Genomic DNA, 15996 nt, shown 5'->3' with positions numbered 1-15996 from the left:
GAGTATCTTATGTGCAATAGAAAATGCACTATTATATTAATTAGTTTCTTAGTCGTCAAAGCACCTGCTTGATAAAGGAAATGATTATTCCATTGATCTAATGGATTTCTAACTTCACTATAGTAATATTTGGCAGAGGTCACTTTTTAATTTTGCAAAGTGCTTTTCAGCTTGCCTCATTTTGGTAGACATGTAAATACCTACATAAAAATAAAAAGAAGATATAATTCAGGAGTGTTGAGGGTTTTTTATTTATTTATTTATTTATTTATTTAGATACAGAACAATGCTAAGGAAATTCTGTCTGTTGCTGGTTCAGAGCAAATATCTCTTCTACATTATGCAAATTTATCCTCACTTTAAACTATCTAATTTCATTAGTTTTGGTTATAACTTCTTGTTTTTCCCAAAAACCGAATAGTTTTACTGATCCATTTTCAAACAAACATATATAAAATAACGTAAATAAAAATAAACAATTTTTCATACACAAAAGGCAAGAACTCTGTACAAGACAGTACATAAAAACAACAAACCAAAAAAACTTTAACTGTATCCCAAGTTCATCTGATTTTGTAAGTCTTTAAAAGGAAAAACTAAGCTTTCAGTGTTGACCAAGACCATTCAAAATTTTTTCCCAAAGGGAGAAATAATGTGCCATTTTCTGATTAACTGAATATATAATCTTCTCAAAAATGGCTGAATAACACATCTCTGAAATCCAATCTTTTATATCTGGTATTATAGTATTTTTTCATCTGCTATTTTTTTCATTCTTTTTGCTATTGTTAGAAAACCAAAAAACCCATCTTTGTTCTGAACATGTTAAATTTCAAGTAGTTAGTATATAATTCAGTACAATAGACACATCTTTAAAAAACAGAGTTTTCTCAATAACTCTGTCGATGTATTATATAATATTACTCCAAAAGAGGTGTAAGGAAGAACATGACCATAACAATCAGATCAAACCTATATTACAGCCTATGTGTCAGAAAATGACCAAACATACGAGTTAAAGTACCTTCAAATCTCTTGCAATGCCAACCCAAATAATCATTAGTCCATCCTTTACAAAACACTCTAGATGGCATCCAGTGGATACAAAAAACATTTTTTGATGGATTAATTTCAATTTTAAATCACAGGACATAAAATTAGTATTCTTCAAAACTTAAGCTCATTGGTTGAAAAGAACCGGAGTTTCCAATTCTTGATTCCAAGCTTCTTATATATTTGTTATAGTTTGGGTTATAACTTATTATAATGCCAAGTGGTAAGCACAATATCTTAACAAAACATTTTAAAAATTGGGATTTCCCCTTAATTCCAAGCACCAAGGGCAATATCAAATAACAAGGTGTTAAAATACTTCAGAAAGATGTTTAGAATTGGACTTTAGTAGGAAAGAATGCTGCAATCCAAGAGGTCTCAAACTGTAGGTCAGGAACTCACAGCTTTGTTCCTCATTTTGCCTGTGCAAACCTGCAATTCTGATACTGTTAAGTCTGAAATTTTGAGAAGGAGGGAGGGAGGGAGAAATTAAAAAGTAATGATTAAAAGTAAGTGGTTTATTTATATCTTGTCCAGTGTCAATCCCAATGAAATTGTTAGCTTTATTCATGGGCGTGGATGTCATATATTATGTTTATCATTTTAAGGGGTCACAGTTCTGCATAGTTTGAGAAGCCCTGGAAACATTTGTAAAAGCTGTCAACAGCAGTAGGATTTACTTTCAGGGCAATAAGTATTACTGCCTTCCTTCTACTTTATTTTTGCAGTAACCCAGTGAATTAAATTAACCAGTGGCTAATTAGCCTGAGATTGCTCAGCTTTATAGCTAAGTAAGAATTTGAACTCGGGATTTTCATATCCAGGCTTATGTTGCCTTATACTGTATTAATTTCCCAAAAAGATGAAAATGAAAGAATCGAACTAGGGTTGGCTATAAGGAAATCATTACAAGTAACAGTTATTTAATTTTAATAAAAAGTCTACATATGCTAGAAATGTAACACTGCACACTTTTTCTTTCTTTAAAAAAAACTCTAGGATTTTGTTCCACTTTATCAAGACTTTGAACACTTCTTTACAAGAAACCTCTATATGAGAGTAAGAGACAATTGGAACCGCCCTATCTGCAGTGTTCCCGGACCAAAATTTGACCTGATGGAGCGTATTTCAGATGACAACAACTGGACATTTAGGTGGGTCAATCTGGGAAGGAAAGGAAGGAGAGAAGGAAGGAAGGAAGGAAATTTTGCTGAAAATACTTTCCAAATTCGTTTTTAACTAATGTAAATAAAATTGTATTCATTTTTTCTAGAATTTAGGAGCAAAAATGTTATATTTATAGGCCTGACTTCATATCATTTTCAAAGTTAGAACCTACTCCCTTTATGCTCAAGGCCAACAATTAGTGTTGTTGTTGCCTTCTTCCTAGTGAATGGTTGTGTGTCCATTTACCTGGTGAAATTGACATGTGCTGTTGATTTTCATTTTGATCTTCTCCCCAAAACTTAACAATATGTGACCTTTCCATTCTTTTTATTTAAAAAGTTCTTACGGAACAGCAGGACCTTTTATCCCCTTCCTCCTGTCTGTGGCATTTGTACTCCATTATTTTTCCAGGGAAGACAAACAGGTAGAGAAATGTCAAAGGAGATGCTTCTACTCATAAGAATATCTGTATTCAGGTTGAAGTTGTCACAATATTGCACAAGTTTGAAACCTGAGCTACCCCGTATAAATGGCGACTGTGAAAACTCCATGTGTGTGTTTCTATTTTTTTTTCTGATGGTGTACACAATACACTCAGTTCTCGTTTAGTGACCAAGTTCCCTTCCAACAACCATGTTGTTAAGCAAAATGGTCCCTAAGTGAACACATGACTGAATGAGAGAGATGCTGCAAAGATCACTGGTTGTTGCTGTCTCATTCAGATAAAGTTTTCTCGGACAGCTGTGCCAGCATTACTCTCACTCCAGCATCAGGCATACGAAATCTGGTCATAAATATGTGCATTGGTTGGAAAATGATTTCTTTATTACAGTCATATTTGCAAATGGTTGCTAAATGTGGTAGTCACTAAATGAGGAGTGGGTGTATATGAAAAAAGAGGAAGAGATTATGGAAATATAAATTGTAGTCTAAAGCTGGAAGAGGTCGTCTGAAGGACTGTTGGATGTTATATAACGTCTGTGTTCATAGAAAGGGACACATCCAAGCAGACGAGGAGGGATAGTTCAAGAGATCTTCCAATTGCAGCAGATGAAGTGTTACCACCATTTGGGCCACTGGTTCCTGTCTGATTTATCCCATTGTTGCCACTCAGGTTCAATTCAGCTTACTGTGAATGTTTTATTACAAGGCCACTTTAAGCAGGCCACACCGGGGGGTGGGGGCATCTCATAGGTTTAGTAGTGAATGCAGCTCATGTGTGTGGAGGGGTACCTTTTACCACCACACTACTCTTGACTGGAAAAAGGGCATGTTGCAGGTAGACTGAGAATCATTTGAAACTGAAACTCATTCCTAGGTCACATTTTAGACTATCGATTGGCAGGAGGAAGGGCAGGATTAGAGAAATGTGCTGCAGCCCTGGAGCTGGCATAATTATTCTACTTCTCATTGAAATCAATGGAAGGGGGAAAATGTCATTACTCGCTCCCCTGCATATATGCACACACATTTCATCATAACCAGCACAATCAGTTGGTTAGAAAGTTGTGATTCTCTTTTTATATATATACATATATAATTTTTATTAAATATGTTTTAAATAGAATAAAAACAATACAAATTTTGAATTAAAGAGAAAAAGAATAGAAAAAAGTAATAAAGTAAAAAAGAAACAAAGAAATAGAAATAGAAAAGAAAGAAAAAAGGTAAGTAGCTTCCAATCTTCTTAACAGCAGTTATGAGTACATTTATATTTTATCCTCTCTCTCTAAGGTTATATTATAATTTCCTTCTTTCCATAATCTACCTTTCTAGTCATCAAATCCATAAATCACTAGTTCATTTTTTTCTTTTTTCAGCCAAAGTTCCATAATGGGTTTCCAGTCACTAATAAATGTACTAATTAATCTTTCTCTAAGCAAACAAGTTAATTTTGCCATCTCTGCTAGTTCCATCATCTTCAGTCATTCCTCTGTTGGAGGTATTTCAGAGTCTTTTCGTTTTTGTGCATATAATAGTCTTGCAGCTATGATCATATATAAAAATAATCTTCCATGGCTCTTTTCTAATTGTCTGTCCATTAGTCTCAGCAAAAAAAAAAAAAATGCTGGTATCACTTGAATATTAGTCTTTAAAATTCTTATTATTTGAACCCAAAATTTTCTGGATTTTTTACAAGTCCACCAGGCATGATAAAAGGACCCGTCATGTTGTCCACATTTCCAACATAATTTTGAAGTAACTTTATATATTCTAGATAATTTTTCTGGAGTCATATGTCAACAGTACATCATTTTATAAAAAAAAATTTTTTTAATTATAACATAGAGTGAATTTCAATCCTTTCAACCACGTGTTTTCCCACTGTTCCAACAATATGTTATAGCCAAAGCCCATTTTATCATATACTCTTTCACTAGTTCTTCCTCCATTTCAAATTTCAGAAAAAGTTTATACATTTTAGCAATTACATGTTCATCATTTGTACATATTTCAACTTCAAATTCTGTCTTCTGCTGCTCAGTTCCAAATGTCCTATTGTCTACTTTAAATCTTTCTCTTAATTGTGCATACGAAAACCATTGAAAACTTAAATCCCTCTGTAGCCAGTTGTTCTCTTGGTTTCATCTTATATTGTCCATGCTTTTGTTCTGACAGCTCTCAATAGATTAGACATTTCTCTTTACCTGCTGCTGCTTTCCTATAAAATGCTTCTTGTGCTGAGACATATAAAGGTATTTTTGGGCACAGTCTGGGTTTATATAGAAAGTTGTGATTCTCCATACAACTTCTTTCTTGTTTTTCTGAAAGGTAAGATAAAGTAAACCTTTATTGTGGTCTTTGACTAACATGTGTACATATACATATATATACATAAAATACATTAAATATACATTTTAAAAATTGCAATTAAAAGAAGTTAAAGAGGAAGAAAGGGAAGGGAGGGGGGAAATTTTAAAAGTATTAAAGAAATGCAATTTTATTGGACAATATTTGTTGCCTCACCTTTTCCTGAAAAGAAAAACCCCTTTCAGCCTTGGCTTTGCCTTAGAAGACAAGGCTACCTGAGTTGATTCAAGGAAGGAGGATTCCACAGTCCCCTGAAATTAGCTGAGTTTCAAAATGGATTTGGTTAGTTCAAAAGAATTTTAGCAATGATCAAATATATTGTTATTTCCTTGGCTATTATAGGTTCACTGGAAGGACAATCAAGAATGTAATCAATATGGGTTCATATAATTACCTTGGCTTTGCAGAAACTGAACATAATGCTTTGAAAACTGTGGACTCAGTGTTATATAAATATGGCACAGGCGTATGTAGCACCAGGCAAGAAATGGGTAAGTAGAAATTATTATTATTTTGGTGGTTGGGCACACAGTCAGCCAGATGTTTAGACTGGATTTGGCATTTTTCCACCTATCAAGTCCTTCCCAAGGACCTGGGATAGGCATATGTTGTTTGATAGTGTTAAAGGTATCATCGCAGGATATAAGCTGTTCCAAGCAAAGATGCCTTTTGCAATTGACTGATGGTGATTTTGTCAGTGCCGATGGTCTTCAAGTGGTTCTTCAGATGTTTTGGGATTGTACCCAAGGCACCGATTACTATTGGTACTATCTTTGTTTCTTTTGCCACAGTCGTTCTATTTCTATTTGCAGGTCTTTGTATTTTGTGATTTTCTCCAGTTCTTTCTCTTCTGTTCTGCTGTCTCCATGTATTGCAGTGTCCACAATCCAGACTTTTTTGTCTTTCTTATCAACAATTGTTAAGTCTGGAGAGTTGTGTGGCAGGTGCTTGTCTCTTTGAATTCTAAAGTCCCAGAGCACTTTAGCGTCTTCATTTTCTATTCCTTTGTCTGTTTTGTGGTCCCACCAGTTCTTTCTTGCAGGCAAATGGTATTTCTTGCAGATATTCCAATGCACCATTGTTGCTACTTTATCATGTTGTTGTTTGTAGTCAGTCTGTGCAATCTTCTTGCAGCAGGTAACCAGGTGGTCCACTGTTTCTTCAGCTTCTTTGCAGAGGTGACATTTGCTGTCTGTTGTTGTCTTCTCAATTCTGGCTTTATATGCATTTGTTCTTAAGGCTCGGTCTTGTGCAGCCAGAATTAGCCCCTCTGTCACTTTCTTCAACTGTCCTGCTCTTAGCCATTGCCAGGTCTTGTCGTTATCTGCTTTGCCTGATAGGTTTTTTATTTTTTATTTTGGTGTACTGGCCATGTAATACTTTGCCTTGCCATGTCTCTTCTCTGTTCTTCATTTGGTCTTTCTTATAGCCCGCTTTGGTCTCTTCAGCATTCAGTAAGCCTTCATGGTGTACTAGCTTCAGTGCATCTTCTTCACTGTCCTTCAGATATTCTTCCAGTGTCCTTTCTTCTTCTTCAGCTGTCCGGTGTACTTGCAACATTCCACACCCACCTATGCTCCTTATAAGTAGAGTCTGTCAATATTGCTGAGTGGATGAAGGGCATGATTCCTTGTCATTATTTTTCTGGTCTTCCTATCCAGGGCTACTAGTTCTACTTGAATCCAGTCCACTATTCCAGCTGTATATCTAATGACTGGAATTGGCCAGGTGTTGATTGCATTGATGGTATTTCCGCCACTGAGTTTGGACTTTTAAGATCTTCTTCACTCTTCTGATGTATTCACTACTAACCTTCTTCTTAACTTCAGTGTGCTCTTGATTTTATTTCCATTGGGCATCTTGATTCCTTCAGTTTTCACTATTTTTCCCCTGTTGATGGTAAAGGTGGCACATTTGTCCAGTCCAAACTCCATTGCAATATCTTGGCTGTATATTCGGACAGTGTTGAGTAGCGATTCTATTTGAGATGGTGTTTTTCCATACAGCTTCAGATTGTCCATGTAAAGGAGGTGGGATAGCCTGGCAGATGTTTTTGATGTTTGATAGCCATAGCCTGTTGTTCAGTATTGTTCAGTATTGTTGACAGAGGAATCAATATTATTATGGTTGGTCACATAGTCAGCCAGATGTTTAGACTGGAGTTGGCATTTTTATCCACCTGTCAAGTCCTTCCCAAAGACCTGGGATAGGCAGATGTTCTTTGATGCTGTTAAAGGTATCATTGCAGAATATAAGCTATTCTAAGTAAAGCTGCCTTTTGCAATTGTGTGATGGTGATTTTGTCAATTCCAATATTATCATTATTATGTGTAAGTAGAATTATTAATGTTGTTATTATTGTTGTTGTTGTTATTAAGATCTGAGTCTAAAAATCTTATTTAGAAGTATATTGTAGATTTGACTTCTTAATGTATTTTATTCTCTTTGCATTGATGCATAATCTTAAAGCAATCCACTTGGGTGGCTGCTTATACTTTTTTATCTCGATACCCAACCTCCCCCATAAGCAACTACCTGTTACCTAACCAGAAACAATTAAAGTATGAGTAATTATTGCTCAGCTAAAACAACTCACCTATAGGATTGCCTGGATTATAGTCTTTGAATTCAGTTTAAAGCTTTCAAGAACTGCAGAGTGGTTTTGCTTGTTCAGCTTTAAAATTCATTCCAATTAACTTCAGTCAAAAGCAACATTGGTATGAAGAGTTGTTAATGCCAGTAGTTAATTTCATTTTTTTTTTCAAATGAAGTAAAACTCTAAATGGCTGTTTTCTCTGTGCTCTCTTAAAATTGACATGGTATTACATCATGATGCAGCATAGTGTTCCTTTCATGCACATTCTTCCCAGAGCAAATTATTATAATGGCTAAAAAAAAGGGAAGATGGAAGAACAGTTGAGTGGAACTCTTGCGTACCTATTCATTTATTTCATGAACTGGCCTCAGTTCAGTGATATTTTTTCACCTCCCTAGACGTCCATCATCTATTAACATGCACAAAAGTGAATGGAGAATCCTAGTTGTGAGCCACGCTATGCTCAGATATAGTTAGTAGCTATATTTATAAACACAGCAGCAGTTTTTTTAGTCAGAGGCATTGTTGTATGTAGAGATCCAATAATGTGTTACACTTGCCCTCATGATTGAAAGAATAACCCCTTTGTTATCAAAGATTCAAAGCTATTTTATCAAGGTAGCATTTTTCTCCCTCATAGCAATAAGCATTTCTCCCAGAGGATCCAATTAATATCTAAGCATTGTTTTTACACTGCAATCATTTTCCACATCATTCATTCATTCATTCATTCATTCATTCATTCATTCATTCAATTTATATAGCCGCCCATCTCAGACCAGTGACTCTGGGTAGCTAACAATAATAAAAACAAACAAAACAGTACAGAAAATTAAATATAAATATAGCCAAGAGGTCTTTAAAAACTGTCGGTGTCAGCACAACCATGAAACGGAGCCCTTCGCATACTTGGGGCCCCAGGTCTGGGCATAAAGCCAGGCCTTCAAGGCCTTCCAAAAAGCCAAAAGGGTCGGGGCCATCCTAATCTCAGGAGGGAGAATGTTTCATTGTTTTTGACTTTGCAGCATGTTGCCCAAATATGCTTCTTCTGATGATTTATTTGTGGCAGCTTTTTAGTGGTGACAACCAAAAGCAGTTTTAGTTCTAAGGGGTACTAGTACTAGTTTATGGAGCATAGCAGTGGGGGGGGGAAAAAGCTGTTGGCAAGAGTTCAACTGGTAATCCCTACCCCACCTATATACTGAAGAAAGCTAAAATATAATTTGGATGATTAACACAGTTAATGAGTGGTTACAAATTCATACTGATATAATCGCATAGGTAAATGTCCAAATTAGTATTACAATCACAGCAACTGGTATGCCTATTAATGTATGACAAGGCTATATAATCAATGTAATGTTCTTTCGGTATGTTGCATTTTAGCAATTGTTGTTTGGCTTTAATTTTCACAAGATGAAAGTTACATGACATGCTAGGCATCCAGGCTAGTGATAGGCAAGTTGATGTCCTCCAGAGGTTTTGGCTTCAACGTGGCCACTAGCAAGGGAATGTGGGAGTTGTAATCTCAAGCCTCTGGAGGGCACATAGTAGTCTCTTCTAAGAGTTAATTCAGTATGTAAAATCATAAGATCTGGATATATATTATTCTAGTGGGAGATTGTGGCTTTTGCCCTCTTTGGTGTTTAGCTAATGTTAATCAAGGGTCTCTCTACCCTGAGCTTACAGTGAATTGTGAATTCTGGTTAGCATTAGCAATTGTTTTGCTGAAGGCCATGCAGAATAGATATTAGAAAAGTGAGGGTAGCTGAGCTCTCAAGATCAACACTGCTTTTTTGTCCTTTTCACCATAAGAGAGACGCTAATGGCTAGTGAACCTCCTGGATGTTTCAGAGGTAATTTATCTTTGTAGGAAAGATGGCTTGTGTAGCGCTTCATTTGTCAATTCCTCAAGCTTGAGAAGACATTTGTCTTTCAGTGCAAACCCTCCATTCTGAACTTGTTCATTACATTCTGCTGAAAGCAGATAAAAACCACAGAGTTCAAAAATTACCTGAGATGTGAAAGATCAGAGAAGAGGAACAAGCAAAGTTCTCCATATTACCTTTTTGTGATTTCTGGCATTGCTAAAATTTTGGAATACATAGCTTGTTGCAGATCCTTTTCCTGTGTCTCAGCGGTACAAATGCCAGAGAAAATAGGAAGTTGCCTTATATTAAGGTAGACCATTCACCCATTTCATTCAGCCTAAACTCTGCTAATAGTGACACTTTTCTCAGACAGAAGTTTTTTCCCAGCCCAACCCAGAGAAGAGGGGAACTGAACCTGGGCCCATTTGTATACAAAGCATGTATTTTTAAATCAAGATACAATTCCGTGATTTAATCCACATGAATGACTGGAACATTCTTTGGGTATATCACTTTAATTATGTACATTTATCCTGCTTAAGTGAGCCTTGAGAATCAGATGGAGCTGTTCATAACCGTATTTAAGTTTGCCTTATCCTTCTGCATTAAAAGAGAAATTTGATGAAACTAAACTGGGCTTTTCAACCCCACCCAGAATGTCTTTGTCACAAATGTTCACAAACACCTCACCCTACCACCTACAGAAGTTCCATTTTAATTATAAATATGCAAAGCAGTAGGGCTAGTCTTACACATCCTTGTTGGTCAGGTTGGGTTCCTGCAAAGTTGAATCAAGAATCAGTTCTCATTGTAGTTCAGAAATCATTGCCATACAAATAAGGCAGCATATTGATATTTTCTAAAATATGCTGCTAGAATATCTTTATATTGCCAAGTTGGATTTTGCTACAGAAGAGGGCAGTGTGCTTTGGTGATCTCTCAATTCTTGCTAATTGAAGGAAATAGAATGGGTGAATTTATTTGGGCAGCTCATGATAATCCAGTGCTTATATTTATGTGAGATGGGCGGCTATATAAGTACAATAAATAAATAAATTCAGATTTCTAATTTAATAGGAGGCAACAGAAGCAAAAAAAGTTTCCAAAAATGAGACGCTCTTGAGGAAGTTTAGTATATAAACCCATTTTACTATAGCATGAAGATTAAATGTATTAGTTTAGATCCAAATCTGTCTTATCAAGATCATGACTACTCTCTAGTGGAAACTCCTACTCTGAGGAGATTTTTGTCAGTTTCTTCTGGCATCTTCCAGTCATTGTTTTAGATGACATTCGGGAAAGTTCCCTTATTCTTCTGAACATGAATAAAGAAACAGGTGAAAACTACTTCTTCCCCTTTCCCATTTGGGGAGCAGAACAGATACAAGTGGATATATACATATTTATTTCACTTTACTATTTCTCTTAAATTGGAGATTGGAATATAAGTGCTTTAATTATAATATGATTCCTACTTCCCCTGTAAGAAACATAGCGCTTTTAATTCTAAATTCTAGTGTGCAGAATTTTAAAAATTGCCAGTGTTAATATGTGAAAGTAAATAAGTTTATATTATGATTTAGTTTAGCTGTTCATGAAAGATACTAATGAGATCCTTTAAAATATTTTTGCTGTTGATAACAGGAAACCTTGATAAGCATGTGGAGTTAGAAAATATGGTAGCACAATTCCTTGGCGTTGAAGCAGCTCTGGCATTTGGCATGGGATTTGCTACAAATTCTATGAATATTCCAGCATTGGTAGGGAAGGTGAGTGAACATCTTTTGGAATAAATTTGTTTTGATAATCTCCCAGGAAATTTAAGATCATTGTAAAGGTGTCTCATTTCTTTTAGAAGGAAAGACAAATGGTGGTAATCTTTAGCAAGGGTATTGTCAGGTTCAGCCCAAAGAACTCCACGAGACAGTACAGGTCTAGTTCGATAGCTTTTATTAGCTTTCACCCATAAGACAGAATCTCGCCAGACTGAATCTAAACTTCCCAAGCCAGCAAGCAGACACCGCGAATTCCTTAGGGTGGTGCCAGTCTCATCCTCTTAACCTTCCCACGCTCCTGCAGGGGGCTAAGGAGATGCTTATCTCCCTGAGCGCGGCCTTCACCTAACCATTCCATCACAGGTATCATAAATTATAATCAGATCTGTACAAGTAATGCTGTCCTTAATGTTCAAAAATTGTATAGAAATATATATTTCCTATTTATTTTACTTCTCCACATATTTTGCATAAACCTTAGTTGATTTAATAATTTATTTAACTTTTGCCTCTGGCTTTGCTCTGATGAAGGAGCACACATTAGGAGAACCACCAAGAATTTTTCTCCTACTTAAATAATGCTGAACTAAATTCAATTATACAACAGCAGACTAATTTCATTTGGACGGTGTTCAAGAGAGGTTTCTGTTATTTAACATAAATGCAACCATTGGTATATTATAAGCATTTCTAATTACACACAAAGTAGAATAGTTTTGTCAGACTACTTATTTGCTTCCATGGAGAATCTGGATGACTATTCTAGGAATCAGGGTGTTTGAAAATGGACCAGAGATCTGATCTACTCTTAATTTCTCATTGATGAGGTAGTATTCTGGACAATAACTGTAACTTATAATAGTGATGATATGTGTAGTTGTTAAAAAAAATTATAATGCCTATAATTCAATCAAGAGAACTGTGTTAAAGTCTTCATTTTCTAAACAAAATCTACGTGTTTCTTTGTCTATGGTTGCTAAAATTATTTTTGTAAGTCTGTTTAGGATTGTATAATTAGGAAAATTTCAAACTACACTACTTGAATTTGCATGGGTTCATTCAGAGGCATTCACACAATCCTATGATTTCATCAGAATGACTAAGCAAGGATTATGACACTGCAACATTCATGTTGTCATTCATCCCTGTCCCCTACCCTGTTGATGCCTCTGGTTTCCCCTTAAGTCCACAAAAACAGAAGATACATTTACTGAGTCTTCTTTGTTATTCCTGTCAAAAAGAAACTAATTTATGTTAAGAAATAGTACATTCTTAGTAGTCCACTGCTGCAAATCAGTTATAGATTTATCTTTTTAGTGTTGTACTGTTGTTGTTTTTTTACTACTCCTGTGCATGAGGAATCCATCATTCTTGATGCCTTGATAAATTCCAAATGCACGAATATAGCCAAAAAGAAAATATGGGTCTTTAATAAGTACTGATCACTCCAAAGATATCTTACACATTTCATACCAAAATATGACTGTGGCAGAAGAAACCTGAAACACATTAGTGAATGTTCTTAAATTGTTTCTAATTAATACAGATTTCATCCACGTCCTTCAACTTCTTTTATGAAAATAGGCTTTTGGTTTTGGAGCCTCAGTTAACTCTTCTCAGACCTTTAACAAATACAGAATTTTAGAAGCAACAGTAACAGTGTCAGGACAAAGAGAACTTATGTTATTAACATAGTTGGTACAGGAACTTTAACTTAAATGGGAAAAAATCTGAATTCTCTATTAACTCCTTTTCAGGTACTAAAATAAATCACTCCTTCATATTTACCAGTTTTACCAAAACAATCTCTAAAATAGTAAATATTACAGTAATATAAGGATATAGTGGAGAGGTGACATTACTAACAACTACCCACATCAATATGTCAGAATCTGTCATTAGTTAGTAGGCTACAGAATACTTATCAGCTAAAAAACCTTGGCTTTCGGGGGAGGAATTGGCGGACTGAAAACGTCTCTGCGAAAGCGAGCCGATGACTGTGGCGAAGAATGAATAGCTGGTGAATAGACCAGCCCTCCAGAACCTCTCCAACAAGGAGATGATCAGAGATGACCCACATGTGCTCCAGACAGTTTTCAAACCCAGTGTGGGTTTGAGCACTGGGATACAATGGGAATAGCCATCTTGCTCGCAACCACGGTCGGTGCCTTTTAAAGGACACTTACATTCACTAACCTCATTTGCTAATCACTTTCAGAAATTGCTCATTAACTATTTCTAAGCTATTAGAGACCTTCGGAACGACAAGTTTGAAAACACCAGGTGAGATTGCCTTCAATCCTGAATGAAAGAAAATTTTAATCATAAGCTTAAGAATTTAAAGAATCTGAAATAAACAGCAAGAAACTAAATAAGATTTTGATCTTAGAAAGTTATAAATGGACTAAGGAACCAGATAAATTTGGAATATTGAAACTTTTACAATAAGATTTTGGATTTAATTATAAAGAACAAACAGCTTCTTATGGGAAATAATCTGTTTTGGTTTTTGGAAGACATGACAGATAAGTAATTTCATGATTTAAAAACTGGACACTAGAGGAGACTAAAGATTTTTGGTAGAGGACAAAAAATACAAGCCTATAAAATGCAAAATGTTATAACAGTGAAAATACTGAAGGAGACTTTTGAAGAATGGAGTCAGAAATTAGAAGCCACAATATCAACAATGTCAGTAATGATGACATAGATATTCTATGGATAGAATATGTCCAAAAGATGTTATTGAAGAAATGACATATGTAGAACAAATTTTATCTGAGAAGATAGAGGTGGTATCAAAAATGAATTTACAACTGACGGACAAAGAGAATGACTTGGAAAAGGATGTCTCACTGGCTCTACAAAAGAAATTGGCTGATGTTTTAAAATTCAAAATGATAAGCCAAGAGAGTGACCTGGACAATTCTTTCCTATTGGATTTGTAAAAGAGGCTTATCAAAGCTTTGTGTGATGGGACAAAGAAGAAATGAAGAGAAATCCTACAACAATATTTAAAGGAACTAAAGTTAAGACTGTTAGAAGTAAAATGAAGGAATATAAAGTTGGTTTATTTGATCAAGATTAAAACAAGATATGTTGTTACTTCTGGCAACTCTTTATGGACTTTCTGCTGACACAAGGACTGAAAAGATGATGTTTTATGGATTCGTCGATGGGATGTGGGATGAAGAGATAATCATTTGTAACCTTAGAGGGGGTGAAGAGTTGCTTAATTTGTTTATACTTGTTGTGATGAAGGTTGGAATCCACTTCTTTATATATTTCTTTTCTCTTTATTCTTACTTTTTTCTTTCTTCTCTTTTTCTTTTTCTTTGCACTTTTTACTTTATTTTCTTCTCTTTAAGTTTAGTTTGCATTAGACTTTACTATTATAATCAAAATTCTTTTATATAAATGTTATTAAAAGTTTCAAGAGCAATAATAAGAATACAAGCTAAATTAGAACGGAGAAAACAAAAGAGAGAGAAATAACAGAAAAAGCTAAAAGTGCAGTAAGAAAAGAAAATAGAAGAAAGTAGGAAAAAAGAAAGATATAAAGGTATAAGGAAGTAGCTTCTGATATTATTCACAGCAGTTATAAGTGCAATTATATTTTAACCTCTCTCTCTAAGGTTACATCATGACTCTCTTCTTTCTATAATCTATCCTGTCTAATCATCAAAACCATAAATCACAAATTCATTTTTTTCTCATTTTTATGCAAAAAGTCCATAAGGGGTTTCCAGTCACCAATAACTGTAGATATTGTCCTGACAAGAAGTCAGTTTGTCCATCTCAGCAAGTCAATTTCACCAACCATTCCTCCATGGTGGGTAGTGCTGAACCTTTCCTTCATTGTGGATACAGTAGTCTCACCACAGTAATCAATAAACTTCCATGGCTTTTCTCTGTTTATCCATTAATCCTAAAGGAAAAATTCTGGCTTCAATTGAGTATTAATCTTTAAAATCCTCTGTATCAATGTATGTATTTGAAATTTTTTAGCTTTTTTACATGTCCACCATTATAATCAAAATTCTTAATAAAATAAGAATATTTTATTATATATATTTTTTATATATATGAAAGAATACCTATCAGCTATAAATGTTAGTCTGTATTGATTTTATTCTTCTGGTTTTATTATAATGTATTAAGTTTTGTTTTGTTTTTTTGAGAGACATCTGTAGTGTATTTTGCTTACGTTGGGTTTTTATGTACTGCCTTGATAGTTGATGGTAGTTACAGGCAGGTTAAATAAGTCAAATAATATTCTTGTTTGTTTGTTTGGGTTAGATGTTTATTCTAATTCCTCATCTTTTGTTATGTACTTCCACAGGGTTGTCTGATTTTAAGTGATGAGTTGAACCATACTTCACTTGTTCTTGGTGCAAGGCTATCGGGTGCTACAATTAGAGTCTTTAAGCACAACAGTGAGTATTAATGAGGCAGTTTTGGCTAATTGATGGAAAAGTGAAATTCATGTCTTAACTGTCTCTCTTTGGAGACAATGTGTTCATTCTTTTAATATTTAAGAAAAAGGTTTCTGTTTTTCATGAAAATAGGTCTCAACTTACCACAGTGAAGTTCAATTTTCATTTGTAGCATACAGTATATTTGGATAAGACTAATTAATCTTTTCTGTATTACAAAATTATTTATTTACTCTCATGTTAGAGAAAAGGTACAAAAGACTAAGATTTTAGATAGCTCTAAAATT

At 34.8% G+C, this 15996-nt stretch overlaps 1 protein-coding gene across 1 annotated transcript in view; it reads left to right on the top strand.

Moving 5' to 3' along the window:
• The window catches only part of SPTLC3 (serine palmitoyltransferase long chain base subunit 3), a 91701-nt gene that overhangs the window by 41716 nt on the left and 33989 nt on the right, over positions 1-15996 (top strand). Inside the window, exons 3-6 of the mRNA XM_088150461.1 lie at positions 2053-2207; positions 5374-5522; positions 11143-11267; positions 15616-15709. Of these exons, the coding sequence (XP_088006587.1) occupies positions 2053-2207; positions 5374-5522; positions 11143-11267; positions 15616-15709 (523 nt within the window). The remainder of the gene's footprint in view (positions 1-2052; positions 2208-5373; positions 5523-11142; positions 11268-15615; positions 15710-15996) is intronic.

This window comes from Python bivittatus, unplaced genomic scaffold (genome assembly GCF_059951505.1).
Source record: "Python bivittatus isolate LINGU-HERP-01145 unplaced genomic scaffold, Pbiv_v1 ctg000020_np1212, whole genome shotgun sequence".
NCBI lineage: Eukaryota > Metazoa > Chordata > Lepidosauria > Squamata > Pythonidae > Python > Python bivittatus.
Note: the sequence above shows the minus strand (reverse complement) of the source record. Positions and strands in the feature narration are given on the sequence as shown.